Raw genomic sequence first — 21,041 nt, 5'->3', positions numbered from 1 at the left:
AACTAAATATTCTACCTGTCTGTCAGCCAAGTAGAAACACTATCAGAATGCAATCACTGTCATCTTGTACAGTGACCGCCTCTAGGCAGGACAGAGTAAGAAAATAGTTACTGATGTTCCGTGAATGTGTAGAGTGGCCATTCTTCCCCTGGACCACGTACTGCCAGGATTTCTTTCTCTTTGCTCCCATTCATCCTAAAACTCCGCTGTCCTTTCTTGGTCTGTAAAGCCAAGAGCTGTGCTTGAAGTTGGCCTGGCCAGAGCCCTTATTCTCAGCAGGGCAGCAGCCTCCAGTCTACTTAGCTGTCCAGGCCCTGCCGGGAGGACACAGGGCCATGGGTTGCGGGTGGGACTCTAACCAGGCCAACATCACCATCACAAATGCCGAGTGCCAGGACTCATGATATGGAAGTTAAGAAGAGGCTAAAGCTGGTCAATCTCCAGGCCCACCCGATCACAGACATAATGACCAACCTATACGAGGTTAGGAGGACCACATCCTCAAACCTCTGAAGGGCTGCCTGGCTCTTGTCGCGGGTACCCAGAATCTCCAGGTTACACAGATACACAGAACCCCCAGCTCACTGTCCTTGAAGAGGAAACTCACCTGTGAAATTCAGGAGACCAGAACACTTGACTTGCCCACCCTTCAAATTAATTAATTAATTAATTAAACTAAGGCTCAGGGAGCAAGAGATAGTACAGGGGTTAAGGCCCTTGCCTTGGTTGAAAGTAGGAGGTAACCAATCTTAGAGAGAAAAATTTTTTTACAGATATATATGTGTGTGTGTGTATACACACACACACACACACACACACACACACACACATATAAAGCACACAAGGCTCAACTTCTAGCATGTTAGCGTTCTCTTACAGAAGGACTTAATGGCCCCTAGGTGGTATACAACAATCCTCACCCTCTTTCCTCTAAGGATACTTTTTTTGTAGCATTTTCAGCGGTTTTTCATAACATTGCGAAATGTATTATTTCAGTTCGGCTTTGGGGCAGGGATTGGGGTTCAGGATGGAAACACCCAAAATATGGTGGTGAGAAGGTTTAATGGTGGTGGGATTGGTGTTTGAATATTAAATGTAATGAAATATTGTGAACTACTTCATAAAAAAAAAAAAAAGGCCCTTGCCTTGCCACAAACCTACCCCAGACCCCAGCACAGCATAGGGTCCTGTGAGCACCACCAGGGGTCACACCTGAGTATAGAACCAGGAATATCCCTGAGCACTGCTGGATGTGGCTGCAAAATAAAAAAGAAAAACATCTTTATATATATATAAATATATATATATAAGTACATACAAACACACACACACACACAAATACACACACATACATATACACACACATGCCCACACCCCGCAAAAATCGGGGTCCTAGGAGCTACCCTGCACTGCAGGAGGGAGGCTGACATGAGATGCCAGGGATCATCAAACACAGGGCTTTCAGTATGCTGAGCACGTAGTCTGCTGCTCTATCTCCCCAGACCAACAGGATTTCTTTTCACTGGTTAAAAAAAAAAAATGTACTGTATATTAAAAAAAGAAATAAATTGGCTTATATTTTTTTAAAAGGGGGTAGTACTCTAAATGAATTAAAGAGATCAAACTGATCCAAAAACTGATCCTGAAACCAAGAGCGTCAAGTTTAAAGAGAATGAAGCAGGGTCGAAGCCATATTATAGCAGGTAATATGAATATTAAATGTAATGAAATTTACCTGCCTTGCATATGACTGACCCGGGTAAAATCCCTGGCACCCCATATGGTTCCCCCAAGCCCCACCAGGAGTGATCCCTAAGTGCAGAGCCAGGAGTAAGCCCTGAGAACCACCAGGTGTGAAAAAAAATAAACAAAAAGAGAAAGAAACTAAACTACACGGAATTTTTTTTTCCAAATGAGTTTATTTTTTTTCTGACCCCAAAGAAGGGGAAGAATCTAAATTTTAAAAATTAAAAAAAGAAAAAGCCATTAAAAAAATTTAGCCCCCTCCTTTAGCAATAAATATTGAAATGATATATACACATGAGGCTCAGGGAAGAGGTAACAGGAACCGCGAGGACTTTGTCCCATGGCACAATCCCAACACCTCTAACAGGCAGAAGCGCAGAGGAGCTGTACCGGAGAGCGCAGCGTCCCTGAGAGAGCTGGGACAGAAGAGCAAAGAGGGAACACAAACGTCTTACAGGGCAGAGAAAGGGCAAGTCTTCATCTAAAACATCTCCCCGTCCCAACGGAGTCACTGGCTGAGTCCAGTCCAGCTGCCCAGCACCCGGGAACGGAGCGCCTCGCCTCTCCTCCCTCTCAGGCCGGCCGGTGAGGGAAGGTCATTCACACTGTGGCCGAGATGCCACAGTGGCGGCAGCCTGGCTGCTGGAGACCTGAGGCTTTCCGTTCACCACGAGCAGGAGGGGGGTCTCCACACGGACACTGGAGAAGGTATAGTCCTAGAACGAAGAAATATACGGCGGTCATCATACATACCACAGTGGAAGAGACACCAGCAAGGAATAAATACAGCACTTGGGACTTGCTCCTGCCCTCTGCCCACTCGCAAGCACAACCCTCATCGACCTTTCCCTTAACTCTGTTACACTGGGTTAACAGAGAGAGTGTGCGATTTTCCCAAAGCTTTCAATGTGCAGAAGGAAAACCTGGGGTGAGCAGGGATTCAGAGAGTCACTACAAGAATTAAGATTCCAAACACACAAGTTCCTGACACTAACAGTGCTACCTATATTTTAAATTTGGTTCCTCTTTCAGGGACTGAGTTGGGAAAGCATCCTAGCCATGACTTACCTTTCCCTTGTGCTGAATTCGGTGGAGCCGAAGGCTGGGTTCAGGAATGGCTACAGAGTCCCCAATGAGCACTCCCCAGCTCTGCACCACATTATACACCATCACTGCATAGCAAGGCCCATCCGAGTCTACCAGGCCAAATGTACTTCCACGTTAAGATGGATTAAGAGTGGAGAGATGGTGGGGTGGAAAGAAGTGGAAAAGAAGAGCAAAATTAATGATTTTCAAAAGGACTGCAAAAGAAACACTTTTGCAGTTACTTATTTTGAAAACTTAAGACAGGTACCAAACATCAACCACCTATGTTTACCTGAGACTTCATTTGTCTTACACATAAAATAACAAACAACAGCTTAACACAACAAGCGTAAGATTCACAAGTCTGTCACTTTTACAAGAACTAGGAAAATCAATGAATGTTACTAATAATGAAAAAGCCCAAAAGATCATAGCTGAAACATTTCTAGTCCATCATTTAATTATAACCTTCACCATTAACAGTCTAACCATCACTATCAATTTAACTTCACAAACATTCATTGTTTATTTTTGCATCAAGTAATGTGCTTAGGAATATGATACCTAAAAAGTAAACTTCAGAGCTGAGTGGGCAACCAGGAGTTAAAGCATCACTTATAGTACAAGTATGATAGGTGCTACAATAATTTTTTTGTTATGCTAAATACAGTGAAGCCACAGAATGTGTTGTGAAAAAATGTTCCAAAGGAGAAAAATCTAATCAAAATTAGAAATCAAACGTATCCTTTAAGCCTCCCACACTGAATCTTACACACTGAATCTTACAGGTTGAAGAATAGGATAGGTGTAAAGAATATTAATCCTGTTGAAATTTAAAAAAAAAATTAGGCTTCTGGAGGGCAAGGCATGGTGTGAGATAGGGATTGACAAAAGACCTTTGGGGTGGTGGTCATGTTCTACAGTGAGAGGCATCTAGTTACACTGGTGATGCATCTGACAAAACTCAGAAAATGTACATGAATATTTGTAGATCTCATTGTGTATGTGAATTTTACATAAAAATTAAAAGGCATGGGCTAGTACAGCAGGTAAGGCACTATACAATCTCCAGCACCAAATGGGCCCCTAAGTAGTCTCAAACATTGCTAGGTATGGCACCCTGGCCCACCCCCCCAAAAAATAAAACTATTTAAGACCCTGAAAAATAATCTCATAGTTGGAAGAAAAGACACAAGTGGAAAAATGACAGAAGACAGTGGAAAGAGGCAGAGACAAATCAGACTTTCTACACTAAGCTGGCCTAAAGAAATTCAAACAATCTTAAGGGTTATATTGAATTAGTAAAATATTTCATTTTATTATTTTTTCAGTAAGAAATTTTCAATAAAAAGGGGAATAGTCAGATTTACATCTAGGTAACATTTCTTTGCACTATGGAACACTAAAGAGGAAAAGGGGAGCTAAAGATATTTCTGGAGAAGTGATACAGGACTGAATTAAATCAGATGAGACACAGTGGTACAAAAACACAAACCTCAGGGATTTGGTCATTGTTTACATGTAAGAGAATGAGGAAATCTAGAAAAACTCTGAAGTATTACTAAGTGACTGTAGAAATATCATACCACTGCATGATGTTCAAGGAGGAGAAAGACTGAAAGAGAGGAAAAGGTGAGAAATTTTGAGAAAGTGAATTACAAGATTTCTGATAGGACACAAGAATCTGAAACTTGGGAATGAGACCTGGGCTGGAGATATACCAGTAAGCGTACAGGATGCAGCAACTGAAGTCTGTGTGTTTATGTCATTAAGCAAGATGATCTACAAATGAGATGGTGGAGAATCTGTGCTCATGCCATCACCTAACGCAATTCATGGCAAACACATCAGTCAAGCACAGCATCCTCCCGGAGAACCAAGCCAAGCCTCAGAATCCTTCCACACAGTTAAGGCAGGCAGCCACAACTAAGTGATCAGAAATGGAGCCAATTTACCATTCTGGCAGCGAAAGGAAAATGGAAAGGAACAAAAACGGTCCTCCTGGAACTTAACATTTAGAAACTGAAAAGAAGAAAAGCCAAAGAATGGTCAAAAATATTAAATATATCTATTCACTTATTCTCAATACTCCCTAAAACCTTTGTCCATGTCTTTTTTGTTTTATTTTCTTTTGTTTTGTTTTGGGCAGTGCTCAAAACAGCTTACTCTGGCTCTTCTCAGAGAACACTCTTGGTAGGGTTTGAGGGACCAAACGATGCTGGGGATTGAACATGCATGGCAAGTGAACTACCCACTGCACTATCTTTCCAGCCCCTCAATTATCTTCTTGTTCTTCAACTTCTCAAACACATAACATGAAAATGCCATGGAGAATGTTCTGGCACTTACTGGGTATTATAATTCAGTCTGAGTGGAACAGAATGAGAATAGTGAGAGGTAAAGCAAAATATTTTGAAGCCATGTCACTCAAATGGAACAAATCAACCACATAATCAGGCACTGATAATCCAAAACCCTCAAAAAATGTTAGGGGTCACAGATAGAGTACGGGTGCTTACCTTACACTGTTCAACCCCTGCCCACCTATGGTCCTCCAAGCAGCCCCAATAGTGACCCTAACACAGAACTAGCTGTAAACCTTGAGCACCACCAATTGTGACCTGTGATCATTAACAGTGTATCAACTTCCTTCCACAAAGGCCAGAAAGGGGGGGAATAAATAGTTCAGAAGAATGAAAAGGGGGAAATTCAAAAGAAACTCACAAGGGGACCTTCTCCTCAGTAGTAAGACTGAACACCACCTTGCCCAGCACCACAGCACCGCTGTTGACACCAGGCTGCAGCGCACTCAGTGGCTTGAGCTCCAGGGTGACCTTCTGCCCAGAGGCTGCCTGATAGCGCCCATCACCACAGGGACCAAGGTGGGCTGAGCGCAAGCTTCCAAGCATGCTCTGCAACTTCTTGGTCTTCACCTTCCCCTGTGGAGGGAAGAGAAACAGATTAAGAGCCGGAAAGCAGTGACTAAAGCGTTTAGTCCTTTCCTTCCAACCTCCTACTTCTATAGGCGTCTTCTACTCATGTCCATCCTATCTTTACTTAGGTGACTTTGGTTTGACTCACAGTAGAATGAAAAAGCAAACTTCGGCCTGTAGCCATCTTTACCTTGCTCTCCAGGAGGCTGGTTAATCTATTCAGGAATTCCAGGAGTTGCTGTTCCCGTTGTCGCGGTTCTGGCCAGGCAGGGTCCAGTACTGCAGCACGAGAGAAGCCTTCCAGGGCCTCCCCATAGTTCTCTTCGTATTTATGTAACTGCGTAAGAAGTAACCAAAAGTGACCTTCCCAGCATGAGTGTAGGGAATCTAGACTGAGCAATGGCACAGTTCTTTTCCAGTCTTTCAACGAGCAACCTGAAGGACTGGCGAAGATGCCTATAACCTCAAAGATGAAACCATTTCAAAGCAGTTGACTTCCAAACATTAGGCTGCACATGTAGGGTGAATCTACTTAAAAATGTTTTAAAAACACTTCAGAAGTCTTCTAAACTGTCCCCTCCCCACCCAAAAGAGCCAGCCCCAGCAGCTGAAAACCTCCAGAACTCAACCACCGCCATGCTCACGGCTGCTCTCCACACGCCCGGATGAACCTCACCCATAAGGAAATCTATTCTTTGACATCTCATATTTTACACCACCAATATACCAAGAGTATCACACCACATGTGATGAGTAGAAGGCAACCAATCTTAGGGGGAGATATATTTATACATATATATAAGCACATATATATATCTCACATATATAAGCTTATATATATATAAGCTTATATATATATGTATACATATACATATATATATATATATATAAGCACACAAGGCTCAACCTTTAACAACATGTTACTAATCCCTTATAGAAGGGCTTAATGGCTCCCACGTGAAATACAACAATCTTCACACTCTTTCCTCTAAGAAACTGTCTAGGATCATTTTTAGTGGATTTTTCATAACAAGCAATACAAAATAAATTATTTCAGTTCCACTTTGGGGGCAGGGTTTGGGGTTTAGGATAAGACATTCAAAATACGGTGGTGAAAAGGTATAATGGTGGTGGGATTGGTGTTTGAATATTAAATGTCATCAAATATTGTGAACAACTTTATATAAAAAAAAATTTGTTTTTGTTTGTTTGTTTGTTTTTGCTTTTTGGGTCACACCCAGCAATGCTCAGGGGTTACTCCTGGCTTTGCACTCAGGAATTACTCCTGGCAGTGCTTGGGGGACCATATGGGATGCCAGGTATCGAACCCTGGTCAGCCACGTGCAAGGCAAACGTCCTACCCGCTGTGCTATCACTCCGCCCCCCCCAAAAAAAATTAAATAAATAAATAAATAAGCTGTCCCCTACCCCATTTTCTATGTTGTTTCTACTTTTCCGTCCCCTCTCCCTTCTCTCCATTGATTCTACCAGATGCTAAAGTCAAAATGATTTAGTGATCCTCAGAAATAATTCAGCTTTTATCTTACACCTTGTGCCCATAAATATCCATCTACTCTCACAGGCTAAGACTTACTCATCTTTATTCATCTGCCCTTCAGGTGAACACCACACCACATGTCTTACCGTTGCCCTGTTCAGATGGAGATCAGGATTGCTGGAAGCTGTCCTGTCAACCTTCTCCTATTGGGCAATAAAGAGATCATCAATGGATCATAGCTTGTCTTAAGAGTGGTATTCACAACATGCTGTAGGCCTTTTTCACCTAAAAAAAGTTTGTTTCTCCCTTGTCAAAATGTGACATATACCCACACTGTTAAACAACCACTGCTTGTGTGTATAGTCTTAACCAATCCCTGAAACCTCAAGAATTTAATTTTTTGCATGCACATCAGACTTTAAAATATGATTATTCTGACACTGTAAACACCTAAAAATGTGGAACTATTCTAAATATTTGTTGTTCTGAATGCTAGTACAAATAAAGCATCTATTTGCAATAATTTGCATAATTGCATCTATGAATGCAATTAAGTTTACTTAATGCACAAAAAAAAAAACCATGGTGGGATGGGCTCTGTCATTGGGTTGTATATGCCTATAAGAAATCTAGAAAGTTCAAGGAGTTTCCTCAAGCAAGGTACACTGAGGTACTACACTGCAAATGCTGCCTAGTATCAATAACAAGAAACAAGTTACTTCTATAGGCATAGCTTTGCCAAACCATACATTCAATGCCAGCGAACACTACCCATGAGTAAAGAGCCACAGGAGAGCTCAATGACACTATGGCTTTTAGTGCTACTCCATTTATATATTGGGGTGACCGTAGCCTTTAGTACTTACTGCTTGGGCATAGGCACTGAGGGCTTGCTGGGAGATCTTAGGGTTCTGGCCAGTGCTGAAGTAAAGAGAAAGGTATGCATTCCCCAATATATCTGAAAGAGAAACACAAGTTTCTGGTTCTGCATATTAGGAGCTGGAAAGCTGATGCTCTGTTAATAAGTAAAAAACTGACTGGACTGAAATATTCCCGACTGTTTTTGACACCACAAGAGAAAGGACACATGGGGCAAATAAATGACCCAGAAGTAGACACAGCCAACTACAGTGAATTATGGGTTACTGGAACAGAAACTCACAAACTGTTACAAGAAACAGTGCTGATGTCAGACAACTTGGACTGTAATTGATGAGATGTCAGATGCTCAGACTGGACATGTCTGGAAGTTACAAAACTTTCATAGTTAGGGGCTGGAGCAATAGCACAGCGGGTAGGGCGTTTGCCTTGCACGCGGCCGACCCGGGTTCGATTCCCCGCATCCCATACGGTCCCCTGAGCACCGCCAGGAGTAATTCCTGAGTGCACAGCCAGGAGTAACCCCTGAGCATCGCCAGATGTGAGCCAAAAAGAAAAAAAAAAAAACGTTCATAGCTAAAAACAATCAGAGAGACCTACGTAAGACCTACATCAACAGGCTGACCAAATTCCCTGGTCAGCAATAATCAGAGAAACAAAGAAGCAATGGGGCTGGAGTTGGATGGGAGGGGTCCAAAGGTCATTGGTGGAGAGAAGTCAACAATCTGGTGATGGATGTGGTGTCAGAATGCTATATGCATGAAACTCGGTTATTGTGAATCACAGTGCCTCAACAAAAATTGAGGGTAAAAAAAGAATCAAGATGATCAAGCAGGAGCTGGAGTGATAGCACAGCAGGTAGGGCATTTGCCTTCCATGCAGCCGACCCAGGTTCAATTCTCAGTATCCCATATGGTCCCCAAGCACCGCCAAGAGTAATTCCTGAGCACAGAGCCAGAAGTAACCTCTGTGCACCGCCAGGTGTGAGCCAAAAAAAGAACAGGATTGTAGGATGACATTACTTTGTCTTCTCCCCCCTTGCCACAAGTAGCTTGTCCCGGTTTTCCCCGGAGTTTAGGCTTACCCCAGTCTCACCCATCAAGGTGTTCCCGAATCTCTCCCATCCCTTTGTTTAGCTATAATCACTTCTCCATGCTCTCTTCCCCAAAACAGTTAATCCCCGGCTTTCCCTTAATCTGTCTCTGCTAATTTGTAAGGTCAGACCTTCCTAGGATACTGAATTTATATTATATAAGTTAATATTGCCTTTCTCCTCTTCTTGTGCCTTTTGAATAATTTACTTTAAAGCTATGTCTGTTTTGTATAGACACAAGAAGACAATATTATGTTTCTATAACTTGGGAATTAATTGGCCTCGAATATTATTCCCTCCCGGGCATCTGCTTTCTCCACTTAAGCCTCAGTTGCCCTCAGTTCCTAGCACCCCAAAAGCAGGGTCCTGACGAGGGACGGGAAGGATCCAGGGCAAGCGGTGAGTTATGTGCTACCCTGGCATCGAGATGGGCCTGGCCAAAGTGCCTAATTCTTAACCATAAGTTAAGAGCTTGATCATAGACAAATACTGTCATGATCCAAAAGTAATGACGAGACTAGGACCCTGCTAGGGATAGGAAAGACTGATCTGGCCTGAGCACTGTAGTCTGAGATTCAGATGGCCCCAGGAGAGCAATTCCATAAGCTTTAATGCATCTCTTATTGTGTCCATACAAAATGATTAATATTATGAATGCTTATATGTTTGCTGGCTGAGGAGAAGAGAAAAACATTCATGGGACTCCGCCCTTGGGTGGATCCTCCTGCTGAAAGAGAAATAAGTCCTAGGAGAAGCATCCCAAGGGAAAAGAACCTTACCCTATTGATGGTGACCACACCTATGTGTACACCCCACCCCACCCCCTCCGCATGCTGTGGAGATTTAACTAGGCTGTAAGAGTGGGAAGGGGGGCCAGATCCATGGGGGCCAGATCCACAGATCCTGAGAGAGATCGAGAGCCGGGAGAGAAGCAGGGAGAGAAAATGAAATAAACTGATCGAGCAACCAGTTTGGCCTTCTTCCTTCCGTCACCTGCCCTTGACTGACAGCACACACAGCGGTTCCGGGTGCACCGGACACGGGCGGTGAGACAGAGCTGCCCGGAGAGCCTGAGAGTGCTCTCGCCCCTCGGCGAGCCTTAGTTTTTTGATTTGACACAATGATCAAGCAAGTGGAAGCAAAGATAAACAAATGGGACTATCTTAAACTAAGAAGCTTCTCCACCTCAAAAGAAACAGTATCCAGATACAAAGACAGCACATGGAATGGGAAAGGTTATTCACCCAATACCCGTCTACTAAGGGGTTAATAGCGAAGATGTACAAGGCAGTGGTTGAACTCTACAAGAAAAAAACATCCAACCCCATCAGAAAATGGAGCAATGAGATGAACAGAAACTTGCTCAAAGAAGAAATCTGAATGGCCAAAAGGCACATGAAAAAGAAGCTGTTCATCACTAACCATCAGGGAGATACAGATCAAAACAACGAGATACCATCTCACACCACAGAGACTGGCACATATCCAAAAGAACAAGAGCGAGCAGTGCTGGCACAGTTGAGGGGAGGAAGGGACTCTCCTTCATTGTTGGTGGGAATTCTGATTGGTCCAGAGTTTTTGGAAAACAATATGGACATTCCTCAAAAACCTAGAAATTGAGCTTCCATAAGACCCAGCAATACCACTTCTGGGAATATACCCTTGGGGAACCAAAAATACACAGTAGAAACAACATCTGCATTTCTATATTCATTGCAGCACTATTCACAGTAGCCAAAATCTGGAAACAACCTGAGCACCCAAAAACAAAGAAATGGATAAAGAAATTATGGCACATCTACACAATGGAATACTATGCAGCTGTTAGGAAAAATGAAGTCATGAAAATTGCCTATAGATGGCTGGACATGGAGAGTATCATGTTGAGTAAAATGAGTCAGAAGGAGAGGGACAGATTTAGAATGACTATCATTTGTGTTATATAAAAAATATATATGGTAGAAGACTAATATCCATGGCCAGGGAAAACAGGGGCTAGGAGAATTGGTCAATGGTTGGAATCAACCACAAGTGTGTTTGAGGTAGAGGGTAGGTAAGATAGTGAAGAGAACAGTATGACAATAATAGCTGGGAATGATCAATCTGGACAAGAACTGAGTGTTAAAAGTAGATAAAGGGATATTCTTGATAACCTTTCAATATCAGTATTACAAACCACAATGCCCAAAAGGAGAGAGAGACAGAGAGACAGAGAGAGAAGAAAAGTGCCTGCCATAGAAGCAGGCAGGGGGTGGGGGGTGGGGGGTGATGGGAGGGAACCTGAGGACACTGGTACTGGGAAATGTACACTGGTGGAGGGATGGGGCTTTGGAATACTGTATGACTAAAACCTAATTATGAACAACTTTGTAAGGGTCTATCTCACTGATTCAGTAAAAAAAAAAAATTTAAAGAATCAAGAGAAAAATTCTATCTTACAACAGGGGAAAGAGAAAGAAAATATTTAAAGGGCCTCCAGGATCTGACAAGGGTGGACCATAAGTAAAAATCACATCAATGGATAAACACAAAGTGAGATAGATGGCCAACAGGTAGGACAGGGGAAGGAAAGAGGTCGAAAGAGATCACAGATGGAAAAATATTGAGGAAATACTGCATTAGAACACTTCTTAAGAAGGCCTGTCGAGGGGATGGGGGAGAGGGGCCAAGGGTTCTGAGGACACTGATGCTGGGAAATTCCACTGGTGGAGGGATGGGTGTTGGAACACTGTATGACTGAAACCCAATCATAAATAGCTTTGTAATGGTGATTCAATAAAATAGAAAGAAAATTTTAATTAAATTAAAAAATAAATTTAAAAAAAAAGGACTGTCCCCGAAGAAACTAGTTAACCAGTCTCAGTGACATGAAGAAGGAAAATAACCATCTAAAGTTTGCTCTAGCCTACCTAATGTCACTGTCACTGTCATCCCGTTGCTCATGGATTTGCTCGAGCAGGCACCAGTAACGTCTCCATTGTAAGACTTGTTGTTACTGTTTTTGGCATATTGAATACGCCACGGGGGACTTGCCAGGCTCTGCTGTGCAGCTGAGATACTCTCGGTAGCTTGCCGGGCTCTCCAAGAGGGGCGAAGGAATCGAACCCGGGTTGGCCGCATGTAAGGCAAACGCCCTACCACTGTGCTATCGCTCCAGCCCAGCCTGCCTGCCTAATGCCTGCCTGCCTAAGGGGAGAGCGGAAATACCCACTTCAGTCTGTTCTAGTCATCGTTCATCTTTAAGGAAATAGAACTGAGAGACAGGGGTTGAAGATATTAGAACCCAAGATCAAGATATAAACTATTTTGGGCCATGCATGATGTAACTTAATAGTGAAGTGCATGATCAAGGTTAAATGCCCAACAACTCTCTCTCTCTCTCTCTCTCTCTCTCTCTCCTGTCTCCCTCTCTCTCTCTCTCTCTCTCTCTCTCTCTCTCCTGTCTCCCTCTCTCTCTCTCTCTCTCTCTCTCTCTCTCTCTCTCTGTTTCTGTCTCTCTGTCTGTCTGTCTCTCTGTCTGTCTGTCTGTCTGTCTGTCTGTCTCTCTCTCTCTCTCTGTCGTCACCCTCAAATTTCTATTTAAAGAGTTTCATGTCTGAGGCAAACCAGTGATCACTTACTATGCTCTAAATCCCAGTGATATAAAATGACAAACATGGACTCCAAGGAGCTACTCGAATGACTGAACAAAAATCCCGCTTGCTCATGTAGAGACATAAGCTTCCTCTCTTGGATAGTAAGATCCAAGAGTTCCTAGAATAGTGGTTCATCAAAATACCTTTCAGGTTTCTTCAAAACAAAGATGCCCTGGCTTCACGCTCAGAGTCAGACTCAATAGATGGGCTCCAGATGATTCTGGTGTGCAACCATGGCTGAGAACCACTGCTCTAGAAACTTGTTGGAGAGCATTTGAGAGCACTCACACCAGGAACGCCCATCATGAATATCCATCTGCACAGCCAACTTAGCCTGCTGGACACTGTCCATGACATGGCGAGAGTGTTCATCTCCAGAGTCAGTTCGCAGTTGGCGAAGCACCATGGACAGGTTTTGGTGGGAGACTTTGTTCTTGCACTGCAAGGGAAGAAGATGAAAATTCAATCTTTCCAGAATTTTGGGAATTCAACCTTTCCAGAATCCTGCTGCTCCTTTCCAGAGCTACTCTACCAGTATTCTTCTAAATCAAATTTTTCATCTTACTTCTTGCTGTCATCAGTAACTACAAGGATGAACTTGGTTGCTGACATTTACTCACTTCTCGTCTACCCGAACCTTATGTCATATTCTTCCATTCCCAGATCCCTCTCCCTGACTTCCCCATCCAGGTCTTTATCCCCACTCTTCCTCTCCTCTCTTCTCCTAGCTTCAACTCAATTACACCATAGGAAAATTCACAGAAGCACAGGATCCCATCCTTCCCATCTGCGTTCTTAAAGACCATACGAAAGACTCACATGAGTGAGGGCTCCTGAGAAGCAGGTGTGGGCAGCTGCTACATCCCCTTTCTTCCAGTACACTTCACCCAGCTGGTTCCAGGCTTCCACCAGCTCGGGTTCCAGCTTCACAGCTTTTGACAAAAGCTCCTCCGCTTTGGGGCTATAGTCAGGAGTAACATTCAGTGCCTTCCCAGTCAGCATCAGAACCTGTGCCTTGCCCTGGGCAGAACCTAGGAGAAAGGAGGAAGAGTGTCAGACAGTGAAGACTTTCACAAGATTATGGAGGTGACACTTCACCAATAAACAGTAGAAATCCTTGAAAATATTTGAGCAGAAATTATACAATGGGATAAGACTACATGTAAAAATTTTCTACTATGATCTAAAAAAAAACTATAACTAAGATATATAGAAAGAAAAAGAAATAAGAAACAGAAAGGCCAATTAAAGTCACAGTAATTCAAACTACAAGTACACTACAATTCATGGCAATTTCTACAGTTAAACTTTAGGGAAAGTAGCCTGAAGCAATGTTTCTTAAACTGAGATCAAGTGACCCCCTTCAGTGGACCCGCAAGGGACCACAGGTGAAAATAACACAAATAAGGGCCATGGTAAAAGACTAGAGAGCCAACAAGTAGGACAGGGTGTTCACAGGAAGGAAACAAGTTGAAAAGGATGCAACAGTAAGGAAAAGGTTGAGAAAACACTGGTTTAGAGGACAGAAGTGTTGCCATCTTTCACAGAATTCCTGAGAAGAAATATTGTAAGCAGCAACAAATAAAATTAAAATTAAAGTAACAAATAAAATTTTTTTAAAAAACAAATAACAAAGAATCTAGAAAAATAAAGCAAAACTCCTTTATTTCAGTGAATGGCAAGGTGTAGGATAACATAGCCTCAGGTAGTTTAGGTTTATTGGGTTACTCCCGTTACAGTGCTCCCATTCCTCTTTGTTTATTTGTAGCTTCTTTCTTAGTGTTATGTTGACTTGTAAATAATGTTTTTCCCTTCTCCTTGAGTCCTTTGCATAGTTTATTCAGAGCAATGTCCTTTTTGTATGGACACAGGAAGACTTAGCAAATATTATGCTTTTGTTACCTGGGAGTCATTTGACTCTACATGATATTTTCCTCCTGGGCATCTGTTCTCTCAGCTGCCCTTACTTCCTAGCACCCACAAAACAGGGTCCCAACGTGGGACGAGAAGGACCCAGGGCAAGCGGTGAGTTGTGTGCTACCCTGGCATCAAGATGGGCCTGGCCAAAGTGCCTAATGCTTACCTATAAGTTAAGAGGTTGATCATGGACAAATGTTGTCATGATCCAAACAGTGATAACTAGATTTGGACCCTGCTAGGGTGAGGAATGATTAATCTGGCCTGAGTGCTGTGGTCTGAGTCTGTGGCAAGATGTTGCCAGGAGAGCTGCCTTGCAAGCCTCAATGTATCTCTTGCTATGTCCATACAAAAATAACTAGTATTAAGATGTTAATAAGTGTTTGGACTAAGGAAAAGAAAAAAAACCCTTAAGAGTCAGGAAGGGCTTTGGAATGCCCTGCCCTCAGGAAGGGTTTTCTTTTGTTGATTTTGCTACCTGGCTGAGTGTAGCCTAGAGGGCAAGGTGGGAGAGACAAGTAGGAGGAGAGATGAGAGGAGGGGAGAGGCTGCAGTTGACCCAGAGAGAGAGGACAGAGCTGGGAGTGCGGGAGATGAGAAAATTGGAAGATTGAATAAACGGTAACTAATCAGCAACCAGCTTGGTCCTCGTTCTTCCCTTGCCGGTCCTTGACCACTGGCCGTCCCGATCCAGCCCATACACAGCGGTTCCAGAGCACGAATGCGGGTGTTGAGACAGCCGCCCAGAGAGCCCACAAGTGCACACGCCCCTTGGTGAGCTTTAGTTTTTTACAGCAAGGGGTTGGGTATTCTTGGAACTCTTACCCACTACTTCCTGCATTTGTTGCAAGGTTCTGTCCATCTCCTCTCGCACATCCTGTTGCTTCTTCCCAGCATCCTCAATACTGTGACTCTCGAAATAGCAGTCTCGGAATGAATAGAGATGATCCACTAGTTCCTAGAAGGTGTGCAGATGGTTCAATCAAGTGGAGAGAACACCAGATAAGAGCATTTGAGACTGTCTAACTTTTCAGTCCTTAGCCTAGAAATACCTATTCTGAACCTCACCTACATACAAATGGTACAAGAAGCTGGTAGACAGGTCCATCAAAATGCCACAGATCATGAAGAAAAATGGGCAGAGTCCCACAGCACCTCAGTGTTGTATTCCAGGCTCTCAAACATGATAGCTCCTTCTCTCCCAACCCCATAGGCCTTCCAATATGTTTAACCCAACATACAATGGCCAGAATGTATTTCACTTTTCAACTTGAAATACAAACAAAAGCTACTGAGAGACAGCAGAAAGATAGTTTAGTGGGTAAAGCACTTGCCAACCTAAGTTCAATTTCTACCACCAAATAAGGTCATCCCTGAGCAGTGCAAGGAGTGATCCCTAACACAGAGCCAGGAGGAAGCCCTGTGCAAACAGGGATGGCCCAAAAGGTAAAAAAAAAAAAAAAAAAAAAAAAAATAGGTCCAGAAATAGTACATTGCATGCAGTCTACTTGAGTTCAATTCCTGGCATCCCATTTGGTCCCCCAAACCACACCAGGAGTGATCTCTGAGGACACAGCCAGGAGTAACCCCTGAGCACTGCTGAATATGGCCCAAAACACAAAACCCTCCAAAAAGTTAATATCATCCTATCTTGTGCCGGTCCCAGAAAAATAAAACTTCAATTACCCTTAGCACTAGACTTCCTAACAAAAACAAAAATCTTAGCCCTCATTTTCCCTAAGCTAGTATCTGAATACACGTGCTGTAATCTGAAAACATGTGATCCTTGTGACTATGACAAACATGTGAGTCATTGTTTTCCAAGACCAAAAAAAAACCTAAACTTGAACACCTTGGAATTCTTTCCAGAGCTTCTTTATTTTGTTTTGTTGGGGGAAAAGGAGGGCAGGAATTGAGTGAGCTATACCCACAGGCTATTCTTGGCACTTTGGCCAGGAGTGACCCCCCACCAAGTGCTCAGGGGACCAGAGATTCAAACAAGGGTCAGCCACATGTAAGGCAAGAACCTTAACTCCTATACAATCGGTTATCACCCGTCTCCCAGGTTTTATTCTTCTAATACTACTAGACAGTTTTGGGTTTTTCATTTGTCTTATTTTAGTCAAATCATCCTCTGGCTCTCTTTCACTATTTCCAAGTAAATATTCCCTTTCCTTTTTTAAATACTTATGAGTCTTGGGCCAGAGGAAGATAGTACAGCAGGTCAGGTGCTTCCCTTGCACAGTGACATGGGTTCAATCCCCAGAACTCCATAAGGTTTCCCTAGCTTCATCAGGAGTGATTCCTGAACACACAGCCAGGAGTAGCCAAACAAAAAAAGAAAGAAAGAAAGAAAGAAAGAAAGAAAGAAAGAAAGAAAGAAAGAAAGAAAGAAAGAAAGAAAGAAAGAAAGAAAGAAAGAAAGAAAGAAAGAAAGAAAGAAAGAAAGAAAGAAAGAAAGAAAGAAAGAAAGAAAGAAAGAAAGATTTCTAAGTCTTCCTATAAGTTTTCTTTCCGTTTTCTGTTCTTTCCTAAAAACCAGGAGCAACTGAAATATATCAGCATTTCTCATCCAGAAGCCATATGGCCACCCTTGGGGGCTCCCAGCTCTGTGCTCATGAGTCATTCCCAAAGAATCCCAGGGGACCGTCCAGGGTCAGGGTTTGAACCCAGGCCTCCTGTATGCGAAGTATGTAGTCAGCCTGTTGAACTCTTTCTCTGGCACAAAATTCTGCATTATAGCAACTATCTCAATGACTGTAATGAAAATGGTCCACAAAGAAACACTTTAAGAATAACTCTTTTATATATTCCTCCAACCCTAAAATATCTGTGACTGAAATCAAACAAAGCTTGCCACCCAATATTCACATAGAGTGCAGCTTCACTGTCTTCACCTCTACTCCACTTCCCTTACTTATTTATTTATAACACCTCTACTCCAATTCCTGGAGGAGGAATTAAGATATTCCAAGTTTCCTCTACCTCATTGCTTAGGGCATCTACCACAAGTCCATCCAGAAAAACAGACTTCGCAGCAAAAATTACAACCCATTTCATTTGTTTCTGAAATCAACATGCCAAAAACCTAGAAGTTCAGAGAGGATCTTGCTGCTTACTGTTGTAAAGCAAACATGCATAAAATTTCTTGGCTTTGTTTTCCTGGAAAAAGAAGTTTAGTAACTTTTTCTCAAGGCAATCAGTAATGTATGTAGAACATTTGTTTGAAAAGATTCAAAAATTCATTTGAATTGTTCGGTGGCAGAACAGTACAGCACTTTCCTTGCTAGCATATCCACCGGTCATGAGTTCAAATCCCTAGTGTCCTGCATGAGCCAAGTGAGTATCTGGCTGTTCTGTGGACTGAGCCTAGCAGGCTCTCCTATCTGCAGTTCCGGATGCTACAAGCAATTTCACTGACCCACAGCCAGAAGTGTCTGAGCACCACACAAAAGGGGAGTAACCCCTAGCAACCGCCACAACTGAAACAAATGGAGATGTGCTAGCATGGCAGACAGAAAGTGTGACCTCAGGCAAGTGCCACAGCTATAATGTGTGCCAAAAACTAAGAGGGGAGCTCTGTAAGCACCTGTATAAACACTGCAACTGAGAAGAGTGCAAACCCAGTGACTACCAAGGCCGTGTCTGAGAACTGCCACCTGCTATGTGATCCCAGAGAGCACCAGCACTAAAAACATAGCTAGATGTGTGTGTGCAGCCTCTGCTCATCAAAATAACAGCAGCAACAACGAGGGGATGGAAAGAAAATTTTTTAAATGTGTCTTTTAAATATACTCAAAGACGTCACATAAAAATACAAAACAAAAAAGCCCCTGGGGCCCCGGGGCTGGAGCAAATAGCACAGCGGGTAGGGCGTTTGCTTTGCACGCAGCTGACCCGGATTCAATTCAATTCCCAGCATTCCATATGGTCCCCTGAGCACCACCAGGAGTAATTTTTGAGTACAGAGCCAGGAGGAACTTCTGTGCATTGCTGGGTGTGACCAAAAAAGAAAAAAAAAGTTCCTGGGGCCCAAGAGATAGTATAGCAGGGGTAAGGTACATGCCTTACATGCAGCTGACCCAGGTCTAATTCCCTTTTACCCTATATGGTCTCCCAAGCCTTCCAGGAGTGATGCCTGAGTTCAGAGTCAAGAGTCCTGAAAAAAGCTAGGGGTGCCCCTCACCACCACCAAAAAATTCTTATAATCAAAAACCCTCAGGAATGACTACTATTTAGAATATCTTTTCCTATCTTTTTCTGTACATGCATAAATAAATGCAGCAATGTTTTTAATATGGAGATAAGATTAAGAATATTTCAGCCAGTCACCCTAGGGAATAAAATTAAGTTTATCAAAATCAGTTCAAGTGAAATAAAGTTCATACACTAAAGGATATTATTTTAATATGCTCAAGAAGCAAAGACATGTCAAAAATGCCTAAACTTTTTCACAAAAGCCTGTAAGCAAGTCACAAACCTATGTATAGGTCATATGCCATATGTCATAGGTCAAATGTTTAAACTTCAGGCTTAGATCTCGAAAGAGCTGTGTTTCTGAGGTCTGAGAGAAATCTTGGGTCATTAAAGGAAAGATAAAAGAGCCAAACAACTGTTCAGCTCCTACCTCCCATCTACAAATGACTAACTCTAAACTGTGGAGGTCTCTGAATCTCCCCCCCGCAGCATCAGACCCGAAAATGCGTTTGCACAAGGAGCAAAACAAAAACTGTGAAGTCCTATGTGTTGTAACCAAGACACATGAGTTCCAAGCCGGGGCTGTGATTGCTATTTCAAAGCTGAAAATAACTTCAGAAATGGCCTTTGTGTGGCTCCAAACAGTGTGTGACTAGAGCTCCTGCAAATCTGCCATGCACGTGTGTGTGTGCTACTTGTTCTGGGTGAATCGAAGGGGGAAAACTTGTCCAAAATTCGACAGGAATAAAGTTAAGAACAAATCCTCTCCCACACAGTACTAAAAATATGTCGGCAGCAAGAGGTGCCAACACATGGGCTGCGCGGCTCCGGCCGCGGGGCACGCTCCCCTAGCTCACTGCAGCTGCACCCGGTAGTTGTTATAGTAACCGCACCGCACCGGCTGCTTCCTCCGTGCGCCCAGGAACTCGCAGGCACTACGAACACTGGACTCGCTGATTCTTCGAGTAACAACTGTACACAGAGATTTTAATCTAGGGACCTACCTGCAATTTCTGCAAGATTTGTTTGACTTCTTCCTCTTCATCAGCCATCATTTCCCAGCCACTCGGCTTCTCCGCCCCCAACTTTACCACCACTGAGACTCAGACCCAGACGAGTCATGGATTCGAGCCACAGCGACATCTAGTGTGCCGGAGGCTTACCTGCACCTGCGTTTAAAAATTAAAAAAAAAAAAAATTTAAGCCTGTTTAAAAAGCACCTTGCTCCAAAACAACTTAACCCAAAGTCTCTAATTCAAAAAAAATGCTCTATACGAGTCACTTCTGAGTCCACAAACTTGTATCCCAGAAACAAAATGTTGTCAACTGCACTACATGCATTTTGTTGCTTCATATCTTCCTTTATAGCCCCCCAAAAAAGACCGTGTGCCTGTGATTTTAGTTTCTAAGGAAACGTAATACAACAGTTCGAGCGGGCACCACAACTTATTGGAATCTTTCCCAAAATTGACAGTGATTTCCTAAATTTGTGAGTAATGTAATCATTTGAACACACTATTCTGATGAATCCACTACAACTGTTTCAGTATTATAAAGGTCATCATTAGTACACTAATATATATTAATACACTCATTCTTTTATATTGATTATACCTGGAAGCATACCCAAGAAACAACAGCTGTGTAAGAAGGGGAAAACAAAGGCGCTGAAAGAGAAAAAAGATTCTTTGTACTATGTACTCTTTTGAATGTGTGCACATATTACCTAAACCATTTTTAAATTAAACTTGGATTTCAAATACACGATCTCTTAAATTAGAAACCAGTAACTATAATTATTTTAAAAGAAAATAAATCAGTGGCTGGGGGACAGTGTAAAAAGGAACCTTTCGCTCTGTGCCTTTTCTGTTTGGGGGAGGTGTTGCTTCCATTTACTTAGTGAAGTTAACGGTTCCATTCAGAAAACTTTGCAGAGGAAGAGAGTGGAGAGAGTTATCTACTAAAAAAAGAAAGAACATAAACTTCTCCAGCCTGGAAAGAGCCTAGGATGAGCCTAAGATTCCTTAGGCCTGGGAAGAGCCTAAGATTCCTTTCAA

The 21,041-nt window shown here is 42.7% G+C and overlaps 1 protein-coding gene across 1 annotated transcript; it reads right to left on the bottom strand.

The window, feature by feature from the left end:
- Positions 1-1,907: 1,907 nt before the first annotated feature.
- On the bottom strand, positions 1,908-20,085 carry TTC5 (tetratricopeptide repeat domain 5). Its single transcript, XM_004609520.2, has 10 exons — positions 19,989-20,085; positions 15,613-15,745; positions 13,690-13,901; positions 13,159-13,309; positions 8,130-8,221; positions 7,410-7,466; positions 5,956-6,102; positions 5,557-5,771; positions 2,815-2,959; positions 1,908-2,462 (listed from the first exon to the last, which is right to left on the bottom strand). Exons 1-10 carry the CDS (start codon positions 20,037-20,039, stop codon positions 2,343-2,345), a joined length of 1,323 nt encoding a protein of 440 aa, XP_004609577.2. The 5' UTR covers positions 20,040-20,085; the 3' UTR covers positions 1,908-2,342.
- Between the last annotated feature and the right edge of the window lie 956 nt (positions 20,086-21,041).

This window comes from Sorex araneus, chromosome 3, assembly GCF_027595985.1.
Source record: "Sorex araneus isolate mSorAra2 chromosome 3, mSorAra2.pri, whole genome shotgun sequence".
NCBI lineage: Eukaryota > Metazoa > Chordata > Mammalia > Eulipotyphla > Soricidae > Sorex > Sorex araneus.
This window is presented reverse-complemented; position numbering and strand designations above follow the sequence as displayed.

Excerpts from the sequence above, each read along its gene's own strand:
- TTC5 (XM_004609520.2), bottom strand. The coding sequence starts at position 20,039 with ATGATGGCTGATGAAGAGGAAGAAGTCAAACAAATCTTGCAGAAATTG. Across the intron at positions 15,746-19,988 it reads AAATCTTGCAGAAATTGCAG|GAACTAGTGGATCATCTCTA; the intron begins GTAGGTCCCTAG and ends CACACCTTCTAG. Across the intron at positions 2,960-5,556 it reads ACTGAGGAGAAGGTCCCCTT|TACATTTGGCCTGGTAGACT; the intron begins GTGAGTTTCTTT and ends TTAACGTGGAAG.